The sequence below is a fragment of the Macrosteles quadrilineatus genome, unplaced genomic scaffold, assembly GCF_028750875.1.
Source record: "Macrosteles quadrilineatus isolate MER2022 unplaced genomic scaffold, UCM_ALF_1.0 Scaffold_7__1_contigs__length_78375512, whole genome shotgun sequence".
NCBI lineage: Eukaryota > Metazoa > Arthropoda > Insecta > Hemiptera > Cicadellidae > Macrosteles > Macrosteles quadrilineatus.
The window spans coordinates 16,187,152-16,211,126 of record NW_026542600.1 but is presented as its reverse complement, the minus strand read 5'-3'; the positions used below and the strand labels follow the sequence as shown (position 1 = coordinate 16,211,126).

General features: G+C 32.9%; 1 protein-coding gene across 1 annotated transcript in view; it reads right to left on the bottom strand.

Moving 5' to 3' along the window:
• LOC128998823 (uncharacterized) overlaps positions 1 to 20,073 on the bottom strand; it is a 116,111-nt gene extending 96,038 nt beyond the window's left edge. Inside the window, exons 1-4 of the mRNA XM_054425179.1 lie at positions 20,019 to 20,073; positions 14,817 to 15,223; positions 14,347 to 14,583; positions 13,844 to 14,040 (exon numbers count right to left, since the gene is read on the bottom strand). Coding sequence (XP_054281154.1) covers positions 13,844 to 14,040; positions 14,347 to 14,583; positions 14,817 to 15,223; positions 20,019 to 20,073 — 896 coding nt within the window. The remainder of the gene's footprint in view (positions 1 to 13,843; positions 14,041 to 14,346; positions 14,584 to 14,816; positions 15,224 to 20,018) is intronic.
• Positions 20,074 to 23,975: the final 3,902 nt, after the last annotated feature.

Sequence of the window (23,975 nt, the reverse complement as noted above, 5' to 3'; positions counted from 1 at the left end):
CGTCCAAATACAACCTCCTCCAGTTTAAGCTTCTTGCTTCCGAGTGTCGTAGGATAGTTTCACCGCTAATTCTGACTAAGAAAATTTTTGTGTGAATGGGTTAAAAGTAAGACAATAATTGTGAACGATGTAGTCCCTTCTAAAATATATAATAAACTTCATACTGTAGTTGTTTTTCTAAACGATTAGCTAATCAATAATGTCTTGCCGAGTCTCGACTCCAAAACTCGAAGTCTCGACTCTCTTGCCGAAATCGAGACTCGGCAAGAGAGATGCTTACATCATATTATATCCTGTTCGGTATTTTAATAGTAGGCCTACATGTGTTTAATGTTCGTTTTGTGTTAACTCTGACGTGACCATATGTGTCGAAGAATCAAGATTTTAAGTTTCAAGTCCTGGATCTGATGATGGAAATATATTTGTCGAAACGCGCGTAATCCTACTGGATTAACAAACACCCACAAGGCAATCTGCACGTACTGTAACCTTTTATTGATTATATAATAAACACTTAGTAAAGTGGTCAGAGAGAACGACATTTGTTGAGAAATTCATAAACCAATCCATCATGTGAAACTAAATGTTCCATAGATAGAATTGGCTGTTAAAAATGTCTAAGTGTTTTTCAGGCCATTATTACACTATTACTTGTGATCAGCTAGGTGTCATATTTATACTTAAACGTGATTGATTTATTTTTAAATAACGTACAACTAAATGACTTACTAATCGGCATGAAACTTTATCCCGTATTTTATAGTCTTGTAAATTTTTTAGTGATCTTTAGTGACGGTATAATCTTCAAAACCATGCGATATAAATCCGGTCATACATACAGTATAAAAATACTTGTTAGGTTTTACGCATGGCAATGTAAAATACAAACATTATTATCCTATCTTATTTTATAGGAAGTTGCTTAAAACAGAGTAAATTTCTCTACTCTGTGAGAAATATTTTTGTAGACTGATACAATGTACAGATCAAAATTATTTAGGATCCATAGAGCAAGTGCGTTTTATTCTTAGCTTAAGTACTGTATATCTAAAACCGGTGGTGGTTGGATGAATTCGAACCAGGCCTTCAGAGAATAAATCTCACTAGACCAATTGGGCTTTCACAATGTATTGATGACAATATCATTCGTGTTACTAGTAAGTGTGGAATGCAGACGTAAATCTTCTAAGTAATGTATTAAACGGTTTAGTTTTTTTTATGCTAAAGGTTATTAATATGGGTGGTACGCTTAGGTTCAATAGGAAAGTTAAAATGTGGCCTCCTGTATTACCTATAATTATTCTGTAGATTTTATATAGTATTCTAACTACGTTCGTAAAGCGAAGAAGTGGTGAGTTATTTATATATATAAATGAAATAAATATAAATATTTTATTTAGACAGTGTTTCTCTGGTAGCCTCCATCAGTTTTTTAACTATTGTTTACCAGCCTCACGATATATTACACATCATCATAGAACAATATTTTTTACTTATTCTTAAAGTTTGTAAAATTAAATGAATTTAAAGCTCTAAATTAACCCACTTAACCTCCAATATAAATTAATGTAATACTATTTGGGGGTACAAAATGTGAGCATCTTTTTCTTTTTATCTCATGGTAAGTGAAGCCTCCCATCACTGTCTTGAATCAGATTTTGACTAAAAATATTTATCAAGTGTATTGCATTACATTTTTTTATTTTATTATTGATTTAATGAAAAAAAACCATTCAAAATATTAAAATAAATATAAATATATATAGGATATACCTAATTAAACAAATTGTTGCTTCCAGCACATTAGCAAGAATGCAAGTGTAACAAGAAAAAAATATTTATAACAAAAAGACAAATTCATGTTATTCTTAAATAAACTTAAATAACAAAATCGGCTAGGAATCATATGCGGTTTAAAATGGATGTCTTATTGCATATTTTTAAATAAAATTCATAATTTTGAAACTATAAATCTACAGTCACACAAATCATGAAACCATTATCATTACATGACACTTATACGATTATTTTTGAATTCGTTATGTATTTATCATAATAAAAAATAGTATAAAAGGCAAAGAATCAATGCTGAAATTATACACATTGTCATACATACGAGATTACTAAGGCTTTCTATTGTAACATTATTCTATTGAATTCGAGAACACTGGCCATATTGGAAGCTTAATGTGAGAAGGACTTCTGTATGGTTAGACTTGGCAAGTCATATTGAAAGAAATAAAATATGAAAAAAACCTTTTGGAGCAAATACAATGTTAATCTTTATATAACAAATGATATCTGGGTTACGTTTCAAAGGTTATCACTGTAACCTTTTCATATTGTTATTTGATTGATACTTGTAAATAGAATATCTAATAACCCTTAAGAAATACGTCTGCAACTACCCTGTCTTCACGAACGAGACACATAAAGGATGTTGATGATGATTGATTTCAAATGGAAGCTGCTAACCACCCTTGCTTCAATTTGAGGTAAAACCTCTAGTGATATCGTATCGTTTCAATGGGGATGGGGCTTAGATTTTAAAAAGTATGAATTTTAACTATACAAAATATCCTTAAAGCTGTATGGTTTTATTATAAACCTAAATTAAGTGTACAAAAGGTTTCAAGAAGCAGCTATTTTCACTTTCCTAGGATATGTATACTTTTTAAGGGCTATGCTGATTGTTGAGGTTTTTTTTAGTATTAGCGCATTCAGTCCCTTTTAAGACAACTGTTGTTGTCGTTTCAAAACCGTTTAATATATTACCTAGCTTGTACATCACCCTGCAGTATTAAAGTAAATAGTCAGACATTCGAATCACGAAAGTATCCAAAGTAATAATAGACTCAAATTACAGTGTCTTGTAGCCATTTGATAGAGAATGATCGCCATATAAATAACAACCAAAAATAACGGTACCAATAAAAACGCAGGGGAAAACGCGATGCCGTCGCTCCATCATGGCATGTCAATAAAACCCGGTCTCCGATGGACGCGTTATAACTGTCATAAAACACGCATTTGTTACAGCACTCGACATAACAATTATTATTTATAGTTGATACTTTGTTTTGACGATGAAAATTAAAATATTTTAGTCACTTTTTGACAATAAGTTAGGTAACGTACTTTTTACCGTTGTTAGGCCTGTTCGAATTTATGTTATCATATTACTAGTTTTGTGTATTTTAGCTCAGTTTTCAATTATAGAATATCATTGAATAAAAAAATAACATACTAAGAGAAACATTTAAAAGTAAAACAAAACAAAAATTGGTTACATTCCGACATAAAAACCATGAAAAACCAAGTTAAGTCGTTACCCTTTTTACATTTGGTTTGATGTCTGGACTAACCTTTTTGGCCTCAAATTATGTTACTAATTTTGTATTTTATGTATAATATACATGTAAAAATATATGTTTTAAACCTTTGATGCTATTCCAATATTATAAAATAGAGCTATAATGCTCCGAAACTATTAATATAATAATTAATAGTTGATTGACGATGGAAAAAGTGATTTTACATAAGTTGTAGTTTTGTATCAGTCCGGGTGACAAAACACAAATAAACTACATTGTTTCTGTATCTTTTATCACTGCAAATTCTAGGTTGATAAAATATTTGTTTAGCTCAACATAGAAACTGTTATTTATGGTCGTTCAAAAGGTAAATCTAAAATACTGATATTATATATACGTTTTCTACTTGTGTTCTAGATACAGTTGTTTTCTTTGTCTAATTTTACAACTATAAAGACTTAATCAAATCTGTACATATTCTTACTCAGAATAACAGTTATTATTTATAGTTGCTGATTTGTGTGACACCGACTTGGGTTAAATTATTTTTAGAAAAGTTTTTTTATAACTTTTATAATCTGCAGTCGTATCAAATTAAGATTTTCGTAGGTTATCTTAATTAGTATTTACTATCAAAAGTATAAACGTTGCATAACAAAAACCTAACCTGTAACTGAAAATGAAGATAAAAGTAACTAAATTTAGAAGTAATATTGCATAACAAACCGTAAATTGAATTATGAGATTTGTTATTGCTGCTTGTTCAAAATCAATCACCATTTCGTATTTCTTTGTTCAATTCCCCAAAACAAGCAGTTGAAGTATTTCCCCACTTGAAATATAAATTAGAGACAAGATCGTAAAACGCGAGACAGAAGTTCTATTAGCCCTTCTACCCTTCGATTCGGCTGAGACAGACAGTTATTTTATTCGGAGAATATTTCGGATTGTTATTAGAAAAGTGTACTGAAACTTGATAAATAGGCTGGTATAACATACAAAATTAATTTAAAGATATTTACCTTTTTATAGTGTACGGTAAAAGTGTATATATAATTTAAGTACCATTGGATGTTTCTATTGCACTCATATGTCTAACTCATATGACCAATGCTGGTCATTTGAAGAATATTTTAACTAAACAATACCATCTCAACTACGAGATCAGATTTAGGATTGAGTGGAATGCAATAGTTCAAAAAATATAAACCTTATGCATATAATATAGAAATTAAAATAGCGTGCTTATTATATCACTATTTGTTAATTTCGTTTCCGTCTCTGCACATCATAAACATAACAGTATAAATTTAATGCCTTTTATATATTTATTGGAATACCTAAGATAGCATGTTATATATGCAGTATTCTTATTCAAAACTATTATTTTTCTTAATAATCCTAAATCAATCGAAAATAACTTAAAAAGGTGATTCAATGTTACTGAGTAGAATTCTGTCTAATTAGTAAGACATGGAGATCTCATTTGTTATTTAGTGTGTCTTAATTAAAATGTACACGTCATTAGTTTCAATTAATTTACTTACTTAAAAAGTTGCATTTATCATAAACAAGTTTTTCCTATAACTGGTAGCTATCACCATTTAGTAATTTTAAAATATTCAATCATTTCGTTTTAAAATTCTTTTATATGAACATATATTGGTTAAATGAATGTCAGATACTATTTTTACCTAATACATGGATGAAAATGAGGAGTATTAAAGGGAGGTTTACGGAAATTTTACCTACTACAGTGCGTAAAAGGGAATAATGGACTAGGGAAATTAGGCATTCATGTGGTGTACAGAACTCCAGATTAGGTTCAAACAATATTGTTCTCAACTGATCAGGGAAGCAATAAGGAGAAAACTAGTTAGGACTCGGGTCATTGCTATTATTTTTCATCTACGATAAAGGCACTTCTGTAAAGAATTTGAAGAAGTAAAAATTCATTACCTTCTGTAGATATGTCAAATCTTAAATGCATCACTCAATTATTGAGTTCAGATTCGCTAACATATATGTTACCAACATTAGGGGTTGTGACATTGTAACTAAGGTGAAATTCTGGGTATTAGGTGGGATTTAAGCCCGGGGCCTCAGGGACCAAAGTCCCATACACTACCACTAGATTAGCTCGCTCCACCAACACAAAAAATTAATAATAAACACTCAATTAATTGAAAATAAATGAAACATGGTTCCATTTCCCGCTACAGTTTCTTCACATTTATTTTAATCAGGCTAGTGGCAGATCCGTAAATTAACATTTGCAATCAAATGATCAATCCACATCATGCACTATCCATTAATGAAATGCGGCCTAGAAAGGTTTAACAGTACAAAAGTCTACCTTACACTAGAATCTAATATTGATGATTGTAAATGAATTACGAATTGTTTACTGTGCCCGAGCTCAGTTCATTTGATTGAACATGTGACATCGTGTCATTTGGTTGGAAACACTGATCTGGGTCGTTCAAACGATTCACCAATTTGGAATTATTAATGTTTGAATGCGATTATGTTTACAATAGCACTTTATTTAATCACCGGTCGAATATACTTTATTGGTTTACCAGATGAAGCTTTCGTTTGTAAATTGAATCATCTACATTCCAAGTTTTGTCTATTTTCAATAAACAACAGAACGAGTTAGAAATTCAAAAACGTGTTTTGGCTACATTTGAAAAAACAGTTGTTCTGATAAAACCAATCAAAACCTAGCAATCTAAGCCGTAAGAAACACCCGGTGAGAAAACATGAAGCTAAAGCTAACTCGCATATCAAGTGGATCGCTTAGCTACATCCTGTAATATCGTCATATCTCATTCATATCTTATTTTGTTAGTAAAATTAGTGTAATAATACGTACACAACTCAGCACAACATTCATCAATATTATTTTAGTTTTCAAATTACATGAAGACGTAAATATGGCTATAATTACAATTTAAATTATTGTATTGATTTAATTATTTTGTAATCATGTTGCATTAGAAACCAAAACTAGATTTTTTAATGTAAAAACAAGTAATATTGAAACAGAATTACGATTACTTTTTGATTAACTTTTAATTCTATACGTTGTGTATATATGTTTCATGGTTTTTATATAACGAATTTGTTTTAGGACTATTAAGTTGGGACATAAATTAAAAAGTATGATCTATATGATGGTTGAATGATATTCAAGGGCAAATAATCTTGTAAAGTAATCTTCGATCTTTTGATTATTTTTAAGCTATAATCCAAGATAGTCTTTACACTTATTATGCGTTTTATCATCGATATTTCAAAGAGAACATCGTTTATATATTATACAGGATGAGTTTTAAATGAGTTCCCCCCCTACTTTTTTCTACATTTCTTAAGATATCAACTCCGGACCACGTCAGATCATTGTACAGTAGTAACTACTTCATTTTGACTGGGTATACATTTTTGGCCGCCATCTTGGATCCGCCATATTGGATACAAAGTTTTTTTTTAATGTAAAGGTAGGGTTGTGACCCATTATTCCAAACAAGAATTTTACGTTGATTACAATGCTGCAAATAGTTTTTAAAAATCTTTATCCTTTCTAAAGTTATAAGGACTTTTTATAACTTTATTTTTAGCCCATTTTAACATTGTGCATTTAAAAACTAAGACCATAATCTCAAAATAGTGCTAGATAAAGATAAGTATACACCCCCATTCATTGTCGACCTATTTTCACTTGGTTATGACGGATGTATTTTTTTCGGCCGCCATCTTGGATCCGCCATTTTGAAATGTGACAAATTAATTTAAATATGAAGGTGGTGTTGTGACCCATCATTTTCAACTACTTTTTTATGCTGAACTCAATGCCGTAATCAGTCTTTAATTTGCATGTTTGGTTTTTTAATTATTGAAATTTTAAATAAGATAATTTTAATATTTCATCAAGAAAGCTTGATAACCAAAAACGGATTGCGGCATTGAGTTCAGCATAAAAAAGTAATTGAAAATGATGGGTCACAACACCACCTTCATATTTAAATTAATTTGTCACATTTCAAAATGGCGGATCCAAGATGGTGGCCGAAAAAAATACATCCGTCATAACCAAGTGAAAATAGGTCGGAAATGAATGGTGGTGTATACTTATCTTTATCTAGCACTATTTTGAGATTATGGTCTTAGTTTTTAAATGCACAATGTTAAAATGGGCTAAAAATAAAGTTATAAAAAGTCCTTATAACTTTAGAACGGATAACGATTTTTAAAAACTATTTGCGGCATTGTAATCAGCGTAAAATTCTAGTTTGGAATAATGGGTCACAATCCTAACTTTACATTTGAAAAAAAACTTTGTATCCAATATGGCGGATCCAAGATGGCGGCCAAAAATTTATACCCAGTCAAAATGAAGTACTTACTACTCTACAATGATCTGACGTCGTCTGGAGTTGATATCTTAAGAAATGTAGAAAAAAGTAGGGGGGAACTCATTTAAAACTCACCCTGTATATTAAATTTCAGTAATCCATACTGACGTTACTAAGATAACTAGTAAAAGAATTACCTACAATGATGGTAGTGTCTGCAATGTATAAGTAATCATTTTATTAAATCAAATTGCCAAAACTTAAAGTGAGCTACCGCCTCTCTCTTTTATATACACCCCTTTACATACTTTTCTGAGATGTATTTTTAATTTTTCTCGTGAGATTGTTTGAACAAACGAAATTTGCTAAACAAATTATAAACCACACTATGAATGTTAAAATGCAATTTTATACTAAACAACTTTTATGTGAGTAAATAAATATACTCAGGTCTAATAACAAAATATCTCTAAAGGTTGACCTGCATTTTGTTCCATTGGACTAACTTTATTTTAAATAACTCACCCTAGGGCTTGTGTTAAAATGTTAAACCTTTGTTTAAGGTCAAATAACTCTAAACAAAATTATTGTTTAATAATGCATTGTTTTAATCTGGAAACAGACATTTGTAGATAGTATCATTATTCAAAGACCATTAGTCAAAGATAAAAACTAAAAACCATTACATGGGATTATATCACTATAGGGATTATTTCAATATAAGTAGGACATGGATTTAATGGTTTTCAGGAAACCATATCATCACTTCATATTAGGATTGCTTTCAAAATAAGAATACATTTTATTTAAAACTAAATTACCTTTGCGGAACGCTTGTTTTACCAAGGAGTGCCTATTTGTTTTACACAAAAAGGATCAAATACAACATATTATAGGTTAAGCTTCGTGCTTCAGAGTTCAAAAGTTAGTTTTAGTGGAAATTTTTACTTAGGGAATGTTTGTGTCAATTGATTAACAGTAAGAAAATAATTGTAATGGCTGTAGTTACTTCTAAAATGAATAAAGGGTGGCTGGTCATCAGTGTTAAATATCTTTTGGTGTAAGTGCAAAGTATTAAATATCTTTTGGTGTAAGTGCACAGTAAATAAAAAGTGATGATGCATGTATAAGGTTACAAGTCTAAAAATTGTCTTCCCAAAGAATTGTTTGAATTTTATAGAAATGGTGAAAGTAGTAAAATATGTTAAAAACTGTACAATTTTATAGGCCTTCCAACCATATGCTACACTATTGATGTGTAGATCTGTTTTTGTTTCTTTTAGTGGTTTGAAAACTAGAAAACAGGGAACGTTTTACTATTTTCACGGTTCAAACTGAAACAAAAATACAAGCTTTGTTGAATGCAGATATAAAACTTAATAGTGTAGCATACGTTTAGAAAGCTTATAAATAAAATGGCATATTTTTAACATATTTTGCTACCTTCTTGTAAATAGGGTGTAAAAGTGCATTAAACCAAGATTTTAGTTTTTATCAAAGACCTTAATTTTTATCTTTGGAACTATCTACTATGGCATTTTACTATTGATCCTCCATCATTTTCAGTTATTCTTATTCAAAATTTAACGTAGAACACGAAAATGATACAATCTACTGAAGTCCGTTTGCAGGTAAATGAGAAATTGCTGTATTTTTTACTCTTTTTAAAATAATTGTAGAAAAGAATTTTGGAGGCGCTGACCACGTAAAAAAAATTCTATTCACAATCTTTAAAAGTGTTTAGAATACAGTGTTCAGAAAAACCCACTTTTCGAAAAAATGCTTTGGTTCCTCTTTTACAACTTACTGTTTTAAATGCCTATTACAAAGGTTTATCCAGATTTTAAGAGGAGAGAGGGATTCCCTAGTTAAAATGGTAAGACAAAAATGAGATGTTGCTTGGAAATTGCAAAAGATTAAAACATATAGTACTGTACAAAAGTTGGAATAAAAAGTACGAAGTAAATAGACTGCTCGACAATGTATGAGGTTAAGTTTACATTTTCAAGATCTGCTTTGAGTGGACTGAATCTAAATTTTTAACATCTCGAAGAAGGAAATGGCAATGGAATAAGGCCATTATTCAATTGTCATATTCTTTGTACTGCTTTTCCTCTTCTCTTTTTGACATTTTCTGGAGTGTATTTATTCAAGTAAATACTGCATGAGAATAGTATTTGTTTTCTAGAGTCTTATATATGTAGTTATTTCTAATTTTTTTTTCGAAAACTAAATGGATTATTGTATTATTGGATTTATGGTACAATAGGTACTATAGTAAATATCCATGCTTTATGTTGAATGTTCCCATGGTTTTATGGTAATTGTTGCTTAATTTTATTAATCAAACCATAATTATATGTATGTTATTCTACGATACACCCTGGTTATCGAGATTGGTTAAAAATTGTTTTCATGAAGTTGCAGCACCTGATCCTATTTCTCTTAGTGAATCTAAGATATAAAATAGTGTAGGGAAATCTAAGGGAAACTACACACTGTTAAAAGTTTTAAATAAGTAAAATAGTAAAATGGAGAGGCATGTATGCACAGCAAATTGATCAGAGCCATGCATAGCAAACAGATAGAAGCCAAGCACAATAATCTGATCATAGCCAAGCACAGCAATCTGATCAAAGTCATGAACATCAAACTGATCAGAACCGCACTACTTGTCTGTGAGTTGTTGCAGTCCAAGCTATTTTGAATTATTCCCCAATCTCTAAGAAAAGGTTTAGCACGTGAGAGCAAAAAAAGGAAACACAGATGGGTTAAAAACTTATGCGTTTACATGTTTTTGAATGCTAATTAAGCACCGTCAGCTTGTAACCTGTTATCAATAGAACACATACTCCATATTTACAAAGTTACATCAATCTTAAACGTGCGAATTGTATTAAACTATTAAAATTAAACGTTTACATTACTTAAGGTTTTAAGTCAACTTACAACAGAATGTTTCATCATATTTTCCTTAACATTAATTAGTTACTAACTCATTTACAATTGCAGTTTACACATTATATCCGCTCTCATACTACGGTGTTTAGGAATAAACTTAATAAGACTAACTTTTTTTGTCTCCAGTTAATTGTTGACTACGATCAGGTTGTTTACAATGTTGAGTCATTAAGGCATAGTTCGTAATAAGAACTGACCTTTACTCTTATCTTCAGTAAAATTGGGCCATATTTGTATATTCGCAATATGTACCATACCTAAGAATATTTGGGCCAGTATTGTGAAATTTTAAAACGTTGTGAAAACATTGTCAACTTTTAGGACAAAATGGAAATTTTTCATATGATGAATGCAATACATTAGCAGAGTTTACTCAAAATAAATAAGAAAAAGGTCACGACCAATTAACGAACGCATGTACCATTGTTTATCGAAATTTGCCTATTGTAAATTTTGGAGGAATGAATTAAAAATGGATGAAAATAAATTAATATTTAGATTTTAGTGCTGTATGTAATGATTCGAATTATGTTAACAAAATACATTAAAATGAATCAGCCCCTTTGCCATCATTATAAAGCAATATATTTATTTTTCAGCAGATGGCCCCCTTTCTCGCATCCTATTTACTACACTTTGTCAATAAGTAAACTTATTTGTCGTGTTAAAAAAACCTTCGTTGTTGTTGTTGTTGGTTGTTTCGCCTAGTTACTAAAAACACTGATATGATAGGTGTTTTTACTTTTGCACATGTTGGCAGCAACATAACAATTTTACTGTGTTTTTTTATAAAACCGGGTACACAGAAGTAGAGGGGGTATTTCCCGTTGTTTAATAATCTGTCTATGAACAAAAATCGCTCTAGATGAAGGCGAATTCATCAATACTTTCTTTGAGAAACGGGCGTTCATCTGAGTGCTTATTTAAGTTTAAATTTAATGCGTGGAGAGTGAACAATTTAGGGAAATGATCTGTTGGATTGGTCCGTTACAAAAATCATGTGTTTCTTTAGCCAGAACTATTTTTTAAAGATCAACATCCAAGGCATACTGGATCAAGTTTCTAATGGTCAGAAAAATAGTGATCTTTTGCGATCGACCAGCGACCTTCTGACTGTCAGGCTAGCACTGTAACCACTCAGCTATCCATGAGTTACCTTACAACCTTAAACACGTATTTAGCTTATAACCCGTAATAATCTAAATGAACATGTAATAATATAGTACAATATTTATCATTTATCAAAGCTCTGTACTCACGACAGATTCTCGTCAAGCCATTCAGTTGGGCACGAAAGTCTTCTGGAAGTTCTAGACTTGCCTACAGTGAGCAAGTCGTTGGACGAGTTGATCATACACGCCGTCATCCACTATAAACATTCGGCCCTTACTGCTTCACGTCCGTGGTTCGTTACTCGAGGATGGTCAAAACGCAAACAAAACAGTGTTTTTCAACTTCGAATGTCTCTTATGATTGCGAGAACCGCGAAGAATAGATTAGGCGGCAGTAAATAGAAAGATATTTATATTTATGGAAAATTATAAATTTATTTTATGCCCTCTGAAACGTCTTAGATTCTCATTTGCACTGTTAAACACTTAATCGAAACAAATCCACAGCTTTAAATACTGCCCAAGTTTAAATAAATAGTTTAACATGTTAAAAATAACAAACATCGAAATTATGTTTTATTGGTAAAAAATTGAAATAAAACCGATCCAAATCAAAGAACTACGAGGAAAGCTAGAGAAAGTTTTTCCGCTAACAAAGTTAAAATGTTTAACACAAATAACGATTGGTTGACATGACGTAACCGGTCACAACACGATCGACACCTATTGGTGACTTACGTCTGACGTCTAGAGACCGACTGGTGTTGAGACTCGCGAACCAATGAGCCAGGCAGACGAAGAATTGGGAGCACTAATACTGCTTCCACTCCGATACTAAGCCACTTATAGGCAAATCCTCTATCTTGAGTCATAGACAATGGTCCGTCAGTTGTCGTAACTACTTTCGCGATCACTCCACCATCACGTCGCACTACTACCCCGTCATATGGTCTGAACCTGATCCAGTAATCGTGCTGTCTCCCCTCCCTTAGCTGAGTACCCTCCTAATCCAATTACGACCCGATCCAACCCTTACAACCACTAACAACGTAAACTATACCAAAGTTGTACACCATACATGGTAAAAAGTTTATCGAAGAGTTCTGATGGAGACAATGATATGGTTTTTGATGCAATCATGATTTTTATAAGCTCGAACTTGTAAAATAATATTATAAAGTTATCATTTATCAATCATATTTGATAACCTAGGAAGATAAAAAATAGTGACTGTTACTGTTGAGCTGTTAAAATGACTCGACCTATCCAGTATCCACAATACTGTATTCCCTCTCCGGATAAAAGTTACTGAATGTAATTCAACATTTTTGTTTCAAAAATAGTTTTCATTAAAGTGTTGTTGGTTAACAAACTATCTTTACTCCGCTAACCATTGACAATCTACAAGAACACAGTGTCTGTTATTCCCTTAATTAAATTTATTCAGTGTCTTTTTAAGTATATATATATAACTATCGTGATTGTAATAATAAAAGAGATTTAGGGGTTACCTTAGAGTATTTATGTTGTATATAAATAAAATACAGTTTTGAGTTTTTTATATAATAAATCAAACTTGAAATGTTATTTCATGGTTTTTTTTCAATAAGCTAAATGTTTTAATAATTTCAATGCCTAACGGAATGGGTTCTTAGATAGACCAATCACTTATATTTCTTGTATGTCATTGTGAATTTAGTCTTGTTAAGAATTCAGTGTTAAGGTCGAAGTTCATTATTTGTTTAGTATATTGTTAGATTTAATTAATACGTATCATGCAAACCTGACTATGTTTGTTTAACATATGAGGTTACTTCATTTCCTTCCTTAGAGGCTTCAACTTCTTTCACAGCACAAGTTGGGTGAATTTAATTTTAGTTCCATAAATTAACTAATGTGAAAGAACTTACTAGTTTTTATCATAACTTGGTGTAGATTAGGTTCTCTATGGTCAAATAAAGAATTGTAATAATGGAAGGGGAGTAGTAAACTAATTATTTAGAGGAATTCCAAAAATGTTCACGGAATTTCAAATGATACAGGAAGACTAGTGAAGTCCTAATTTAAGATCGAGACAATTGTTTTCTAATGTGTTTACCTGCTGTACGGCCCCTTCTCTCCGGAGACGATGCTGTCCTCATGCTTAAGAGATGGACAAGGACTATCTTCACCGTTGCCTTGTTCATCATCAGGGTTTTCGTCTGGGTCTGAAGCTTCGGGCTCAACAGCAGCATCGTCTCCGTCAGGACCCACGCCCGTCTTGTCCACCATCATCTGCGACCCTCCCAGCCCAGTCTGCAACAAGAAAATGCAATTCAATCTATGTAAAGGCTGAACAAGAAACACTATTTAGATTCTGTCGTGACTGGGACAAGAAAACATTAGGCCTACTCAGGTGCTGTCTTAGTAAAAACAAGCAATCATTATTGATGTTCTGTCTTGGTTGAAGCAGGAAAGCACTTCTCAGGTTCTGCTTTGTCAGGAAGAAGACAACACTACTTCAGCTCAGTTTTGACTGAGACAAGAAAATATTATCAATTCCTGATTTGGTTGGAACAAGAAATCACTTTTTAGCTTCTGTCTTGGTTGGAACAAGAAAGCACTTCTCAGCTTCTGTATTGATCGGAACAAGAAATCACTCTTCAGCTTCTGTCTTGGTTGGAACAAGAAAGCACTTCTCAGCTTCTCTCTTGGTTGGAACAAGAAATCACTCTTCAGCTTCTGTCTTGGTTGGAACAAGAAAGCACTTCTCAGCTTCTGTCTTGGTTGGAACAAGAAAGCACTTCTCATCTTCTGTCTTGGTTGGGACAAGAAATCACTTCTCATCTTCTGTCTTGGCTGGAACAAGAAATCACTTATCAGCTTCTGTCTTGGTTGAAACAAGAAAGCACTTCTCAGTTTCTGTCTTGACTGGAACAAGAAATCACTTATCAGCTTCTGTCTTGATTGGAACAAGAGAAATCACTTATCAGCTTCTGTCTTGGTTAAAATAAGAAATCACTTCTCAGATCCTGTCTTGGTTGAAACAAGAAAACACTTATCAGCTTCTGTCTTGGTTGAAACAAGAAAACACTTCTCAGCTTCTGTCTTGGTTGGGACAAGAAAGCACTTCTCAGCTTCTGTCTTGGTTGGGACAAGAAAGCACTTCTCAGCTTCTGTCTTGGTTGGGACAAGAAAGCACTTCTCAGCTTCTGTCTTGGTTGGGACAAGAAAGCACTTCTCAGCTTCTGTCTTGGTTGGAACAAGAAATCACTTCTCAGCTTCTGTTTTAGTTGGAACAAGAAAGCACTTCTCAGCTTCTGTCTTGGTTGGAACAAGAAAGCACTTCTCAGCTTCTGTCTTGGTTGGGACAATAAATCACTTCTCAGCTTCTGTCTTGGATGGGACAAGAAATCACTTATCAGCTTCTGTCTTTGTTGGAACCAGATCACACTTTTCAGCTTCTGTCTTGTCGGATAAGAAAATAAAAAGTCAAATTCTTTTCAGTACAAATAGTTAACACACTTAAATTAAGTCTAGTGTGGAATGGTGGAACAGATGAATTTATTAACAGTTGGGGATCTACTGTATGCTGGGCAATTCCGTCATTTAACGTTGTTCCGATGCAACGTTACTTTCAGCCATATAACTACTTCCGGGTTGGCCTTGCTAACTGAAGAATCTAAATAAAGTTGTTGACAATCTTATAAGGTATAAACATAGATTGATAAAGTTTGGATCAGTAAACATAAATCATGTTCCACTTTCTTTGGAAAAGTAAAGCAAAGTCAAATTCAAATTAGTCTGCCACAATAAGACAAACTATGTTCAACCAAGTCTGAAACAATAGAACAAGTCATGAAAAGTTTGGATACTTTTCTGTTATACTGATCACACTTATATGGAATAGGTTAAGTTGGAATAGGTTAATGTAGCTCAATATAATAAGATATCATTTGTAGATATAACTATACGGAACTAGCTATACCCAATCTGACCAAACATACAGTAACTTTCCATATAACAGAGGAGTACCGAAGTTGGGAATTTGTTAACCTCTGAACAAATCTATCATAATATCCCAGACCAATAGTCTAAAAGTAAACACCAGTTATCTTCTGGCCACTCTTCGTCAGATCACACAAAAAAAGTCTTTCCATTCCGTTCGTAATTACCAAATTATGTCGTTATCACATAGATAAAGGATGTCAGTAATTAGCGGGGTCTCGAACTGAAATCACTATTCCAACCAAACCATTTGACTTGAAAACCACAACAACATTTTAAACAAAAGTAAACAAGAGACACTGGCCTACTGTTCTTTACCTGGTCGCATCAATTGATCAAAATCAAATCATAAGAAATAAGTTTCATCATGCACGTTTTTAAAATAAGAAATTAAAAGTTGTACTATGACAACTTCTTGATATTTTTAAGTCAACTGTTACAACATCTTAGTTTTAGATGAATATTCTCTAGCGATTCTTCTAAATACCAATAAGTTTTTTTTTTCAGAGGGAAGAATGAGGAAGGGTGAAATTAAATTAGTATGAAAAGGTTGTAAAGTAATGGATGAGATTGAAATTACGCTCTTCCGGCTTCCTTACGGCACCCTTAGTCGGAAGCTTGTAAACAAAGGGAGGTGCTTTACACAGCTAGTAAACTTGGGAAAATAAATATATTTTACGATGTAAGACGTGTCGCGACGGGAACTAGCACGTCACCAGTAAACAATTTAACACGACCTCCACTCATTGTTGAGAATATAAATACATTTGTAATGCGTTGGAAGACTGACCATTAGCTACAGTAGATGCTAATATTATAAAATACGTTTTCGAACACTTTTATAATTCTATAATTACAGTCCAAACATTTGCAGGTTGGTAAGTGTGTATAAAAGAGCGTAGGATCGGCCATCATCAGATCAAACGGTTCACAAACCCAGGTTTAGTCCCCGATTGGGCTTGACGATAAATACCATGACTGATCTAAAGCCGGGTTTTCCTAGACGCGGAAGCGGAGAGCGGATAAGAGATTAACATGGTATTCCGCTCCGCTTCTAGGAAAACAGTAACATTAAATTACCTAAGACAAGTAAAGTCCACTGTCCGCGTTCCTCTCTCCGCTCTCCACTTCCGCGCATGGGAAAACCCGGCCTTAAATCGGTCAAAATTGTTAAATTGTTTCACAATTATATATATAATGTATCTCCTATATAGTCCTATACTATCACTCCAATATCGTCTTGTAAACATTGTTAATATGAGTGTAAGGACGTTTAAAACTGTTAATAGACGTGTTATATTACTATCGTATGAGAGCGTGAATAATAAATAACCTCGCCGCAGCAAACCTGCAGACAAAGCTAATTTCAAATAGTTTGATTGGACTTTTACTCAAATATCTTCGTAAACAAGTCATATGCCTATTCAAATAGGATTAGGTTTAACGACAATTTAGGTATCAGGAGGGAAAAAAGTGTTTTTGATCAAATGTCAAGAGTAGGGAATCAAATAAAAATATTTCGGAATTGGATAAAAAACACCATAAACTAAGAAACTACGTTAGTTTTCTTTTTCTCCATAAGTATAACGTTGGTATTTTAAATGTACCGTTTTTTTTTATTCACCTGGTTATTTTAAATTGTACAACATTGCTTCAATGTAACAATTGTTTTCTTCATTTTTACACGAAGGTTGCAAAGGAAATTGGGCCGAAAAGGGAAAAAGGAAAAAAAACTATTTTTGAACAGTTTTAAACCCCATAACACTCCATTTCCGTGACCCAATCTTGATGATCTTGATGTCTTACTATTATTATTATATTTATCAAAAATTCAATAAAATAAATATATTATTGAACATTTTTTTATGTGTCAAATAACTGTATTTATATTCAATCAATGTATAACGGTTTCAGACTTTCTTAGCTGTCCTTAAAGACTTGAGCCGCCTTTAATGTTAATGTTTTTCCCATGATCAAAGTCATGGGAAAAAAAGACTTGAGCCGCCTTTAATGTTAATGTTTTTCCCATGATCAAAGTCATGGGAAAAATTAAAAAGTAGATATTTGTAAAAAAATTTTGACCCACCATTTCAAAGCAATACATGTTTGCAAAAAAGTACAGTGAAAAACACTTTTTAAATGAAGGAATAGTCATTCTGTTTCCTAAAAACAATTTTTATTGTGGTTCGGAAATTAGATTTTCAATCGAGGTAAAAAAAAGGTAACTTAAAGGCCTGCAACCAAGTATTTGAATCTAATCTCAAAAATGTACGTCTTATTGAGATTGGGTTTATTTAATAACGGTTTTTGCGACGAGGGAAATTGTTTTATAATGAAGTAGAAAACATAATCCATTGTTGGAGTAGGAACAGGGCTAGAAGCGGCCTCAAAGCGTGAATCCAATGCAAATAACACGATTAGGAGTCCCCTCAACATCGGCTTCGCGTACATTCCGAGATTAGACTTGTAAAGATATTCAGAATAATGGCCATTCCAAATAGATTATTGTGAGCCCGGGGTAAACATCTACAAGACTTTAAATCTACGATGGTTTTATATTTTTCTGTTTCAATTAATCTTTTTTTCTTACGTCTTGAACAATCTTTTCTCCCAAGTGAAATAGGCCATTGCTCTTGCTGATAGTTATGCAAATTTGTGCTAAGGATATAAGTGGTCATGATTTGTATTCGTATTTCTTTTCGTACAATTTGCTTACACAGAGCTAGGATGAACGTATTTTTTATTTTGATATTAATTTATTTTAATAATAACCAAAAGTCCCCTTATATTCAGAACGAATTTCTTATAAGCTTTTGTTTTTGTAATAAAAGTAATGCATTTTCGTTTTCTGATTTAATATTAAGCTTGTGTTTGTTATCATTATTTTGTTGATTGAGTGTTCCTTTTTTATTTGAAGACGTAAAATAATGAATTTTTTTCGTAAACTTGTGTTGTTAAATACTTGTGTTAATAAATACTAGATTAACTGATATTAGCAATTCTTAATGGACTATTTTTCCAAAAACACGAGCAAGCGTGTAAACGATAAGTTCAAAAAGATAATTTAATTTCGTAAAAAAAGCTTTTAATATTTCACCTATTAATTGATAGAAATTACATTTAAACTGAGTACAGTATCAATAGTATATTACGATTGTCTTTATTGATACAAAATTTTAATCTATCTTGAAAGTTTCATGGGAAATCTTTTAGTATAGTATCAATTATTGGTCTGTTATTCATATTTGCTTGTAATTAAAATTAAAATACTACAATTAATGATTGGCTGTTAAGTGTTCTGTCCATCATCAAAAAACATACTATGCTTCTGATACTGTAGAAATACTATTTTATCGGAATTAATTTAATATTGTTTGAAAAAATCATGAAATATTAAATGTAATACCACCTAAAGAGAGCTTGGGAAACCATAGTTTTGATTAATATTTGATACCTCTGTATATGTATATTTATTATTTTAATCATATTTTCCTATAGATGAAATAATAATTGTATAGCTCTTAATTGACTTATTTAAAAAACCAAAGAATGATACAGAATATGTACATAGTCTAAATCTAATAAGGCTCACGGTAATATAACAATTAGATTGATTAATATGATTTACTCGCAATCATTATAATAATATTTATTTAGTTAGCGTTTGATTTAAAACAGCCTAACCACGCTTTACGCAATAACTTTGTAACTGAATGCCCATATTAACACCATATAGTTCACTATAGGCTATCAAAGTTACCATTTACTATCGAACTTATTATTGTTTCCAGGTACCCTAGTTTTATTACCTACTTGTTTCTTGTTGTTTTTAATGTATGGTATCTATTTGTATGTTCAAACGTTAAACTTGCAGCTTTAACCTTAAAGTTGAAATAAAGAAAATCACAAAAATAACCAGTAAGAGCCAGTACAAGATTTGGGGGTGATATTCAGCAGCGATCTGAGTTTCGAAGAGCATATAAACTCATAGGTTAGCAAGGGTAACAGGCTGCTCGGTTTCATCTCCCGTTCTACCAAAGGTATGAATAACCCAACTGCATTGAAAACTCTCTATTGTGCAATGGTGAGGCAGTGTCTGTAATATGCTTCCCCGATCTGGACTCCGTATACACGGAGTATTGTACTAAGGGAAAACATCTTTTATATTTATATGCCGATGAACAGATTTGACTGTTTAAAACAAAGCTAGTTTAGTGGGTGGACGCAGTCGTCTAGAAGCAACCCAAAAAAGATTTTTGAGGCTGGTGGGAGTGCGTCAGGGATACCGCTATCGGGAGGTGCCAACGGATGTTCTGGCTGAGGAGCTGAAAGTCCTGCCATTGTACATGAGGTTCTTGTACAAGCTGCTAAGGGTCCATATGCTGTCCAGAGCTGCTATTTTTGAGGCTGGTGGGAGTGCGTCAGGGATACCGCTATCGGGAGGTGCCAACGGATGTTCTGGCTGAGGAGCTGAAAGTCCAGCCATTGTACATGAGGTTCTTGTACAAGCTGCTAAGGGTCCATATGCTGTCCAGAGCTGCTATTTTTTAGGCTGGTGGGAGTGCGTCAGGGATACCGCTATCGGGAGGTGCCAACGGATGTCCTAGCTGAGGAGCTGAAAGTCCAGCCATTGTACATGAGGTTCTTGTACAAGCTGCTAAGGGTCCATATGCTGTCCAGAGCTGCTATTTTTGAGGCTGGTGGGAGTGCGTCAGGGATACCGCTATCGGGAGGTGCCAACGGATGTTCTGGCAGAGAAGCTGAAAGTCCTGCCATTGTACATGAGGTTCTTGTACAAGCTGCTAAGGGTCCATATGCTGTCCAGAGCTGCTATTTTTGAGGCTGGTGGGAGTGCGTCAGGGATACCGCTATCGGGAGGTGCCAACGGATGTTCTGGCTGAGGAGCTGAAAGTCCAGCCATTGTACATGAGGTTCTTGTACAAGCTGCTAAGGGTCCATATGCTGTCCAGAGCTGCTATTTTTGAGGCTGGTGGGAGTGCGTCAGGGATACCGCTATCGGGAAGTGCCAACGGATGTTCTGGCTGAGGAGCTGAAAGTCCTGCAATTGTACATGAGGTTCTTGTACAAGCTGCTAAGGGTCCATATGCTGTCCAGAGCTGCTATTTTTGAGGCTGGCGGGATTGCGTCAAGGATACCGCTATCGGGAGGTGCCAACGGATGTTCTGGCTGAGGAGCTGAAAGTCCTGCCATTGTACATGAGGTTCAAATATTGTGTGAAGGAAGAGCCCGAGCGAAAAGAGCACTGTGCGAAAATTTTCCTATCTCGCAGGACACAGTGTCTTCCTCCACCTTGAGCGTTGTAGTAAATGAGGGCGAGAGGGGCAGTGTTGGACTTCGCCATAGACACCATAAATAGTGCTAGACACCCCTTAGTATACCATTAAATGTTTCCTCTCTACCTTACATTTCTATGATAAACAAATATTAAAATATTAATCTTTTGATACATTCCACTGTAATCATATTGTATCTGTACTATAATGTTTTTTAATCAGCATGTTGTTCACATGGACACGGACATTCCATATTTAATTCCCGACGTGTCGTTGGTCTTCAATTATAATCAGAAACGTCAAGCAGTCGCTTAATGAGAACTTAACCGGCATATCCATCTGTCTGACATTCTTGTTTCTAATTACATGACGATGATTACAATTTTCAGAGTAACCGCTACGGGTCAGATTTGGATTAAAACTGCTAGTGAAATATTACATGTGAAATCACAAATGGGATGTATATATTATTTGTCAAAATGGGTACTTTGGCAAATAACCTATTCAAAACTAAACTTACCTTTGTATTAGTCTATCATTCTGTTCAAAAAACACGTTTTCTATATTACCATAATTCTCGCCGAAGATTTTTAAAAGAAATACTAAGCATTAAAAATAATCAGATAATTAAGATCAAATTTATTGTCTTGAATCTAAAATCAATGAAAAAATGACTTTTGTTTGAAATCCCACATTACAGTAAAATAATCGTATACAGACACCCTCCTGTCACTCTACTGAATTTTCATCAAATCAGTTCATAAAAAACAACAAAGGCTAATTGACATGTTTACATATTTGTGTTAATATGCTTTCATATTAATAAAAGCATATATTTTGGCTTACTAAATAGTTGTGTATTGGATATTGTTTTATGTCAATTGTGTATCGTCAATATATGACAAGTAGAGTAGACATCCTTATTTAAATGCATTAAGTCCTTAAACATTCGCACCTTTCTGATTCTAAGTGCAAGGAACTCTTGTTTCACTTTAATTTTTCAATTTAAAGGTATCCTTCCAAACATATTTTGTTGTATCCCATTTCTAATATGCCAAGAATTCTTCAAATGTCTTTCAATCTTTTAGAATATAAGACACCCTGAGGCTCCGCCTATTTCTTGATGCCGATTTTAAAATGGTTTGACAACGGTTAATAATTCAAAATAGTAAATTATGTTTTTTCTGCATGAACAAAAAGTAAATAAACTAGTATACTTATATACACATAAGGTTACAAAATAATTAGGTAAAATAATATTAAAACTATAATAATTGAATTTTGTGTAGTCTAAGTTTATACAGTTTATTTGGTCTAAAATAATAACTTCACTAGGTTTTATTATATTATACGGAAACATGATTTTATTCTACACATTGATAAATAATCAGACCTGTACTTAACGCACTAAAAAGTTAAAATATTCATTGTCGTACACTCTAAACTTTTCCTCAATTACGTTTAATCAAACTGCACTTAATGCCTTTCCATAACAAAATGTTTCCGCTACCTCTCGAAATGGAAATTCTAAAATGTTCAGTAAACCTAATATAAGTTTTACTATATAACTAAACAGAATATCAACCAAAATACAGCGCTTTGTTTACCCCTCACACTCGTCACAAACAAACTTATAAATTTAAACCTTTTATATTACTTGAAAGTACTACAAATATTGAACAATGCTTTATACTTTATAATCTTTAGGTCAATTTTTGTCACAATCTAAACAAATTTAGGAATTCAAAGGACTAACTTTTACCAACTAATGTGTTAAAACTAAATCCCTGTATTCTGAAATGACAAAAGACACAAATACATTAGGCGTGAGAGACGCCATTTGGTTGAACACGTGCACTTAGTGTCAGTGTAATCCACCGTGCACTTATTTTGTATATCCACTCCATCGAGAGGGCGAATCATGTGTTAATTTGAGCTTTATTTGTGTATGTTTTAACCTTTGATTTACATTGGATTGTTTTATTCACAGTCAAGTCGAATTAACACTTTTTGGTTCTGTGTGCAAAGTTTTATTCCAAATCTTAAATGTGTTAAAGGTACAAGGCTAACTAAAATGTATGAATTCAATGTATAGGGGGATGAGTCTAAAGACGGGAATGACATTAAAGTAACGGAACTATAGAGCCTTGGGCGTTTTTTAAAAGTATTTCATATATTATTGTAATTATTTATAGAAGAGAGGGAATTTAAATCCAAAACCAACTGATTACGCTTATGCCTCTTTGTATTGAACTCATGGAAAGATTTGAGGTTATCATATATATGTGGAATCAAAATGCTCTGCTACTATTCATATCATAAATATCAATATATTTGTTTGTTTACTTCGTGAAATCTGTATTATAAAAAATGTATAACAGTACTCTACTTTGTATGTCCCATCTTGACATCCCAGTACGATAGGCTGTAGCCGAGAATTGTTTAACATGACGTTATTTAAGACTTCTCCTAGAGGTTCGTGGCATACGAAATCCATTGGTGATTAGCGGGATTTGAGCCCAGGACCTCAAGGGTCTGAAGCCCCGTGCTCTACAGCTACACTAGCTTGCCTCAACTTTACTTCATTGAAGTACATTACAAGAAAGATACTAAATTAGGTATCTTACGACTTGGAAAATAATCAAAACATAGTGTGACGGTGCAATTTAGTCCTGAGAAAGAATTTTACTGTCGGCCTCGGATAGCTAATCTAATTGAGTATGTCCAGGGTTTAGTAATAATAATACTAGTATTAAGTTTAAATATTCGGGCTCAGATGTGGTCATTAAAGCATCATGAATGACACATCCATCACTGCCCGATCGAAACTTTAATTTAAACAGATAGTAAATTTAGAGTAATTGGTGTTAATTCTTTGACTGAAACACTAGTCGTAACTAACTGAAATTATTAGATTCTAATATAAAACTTATCTTTACTTAATGGATA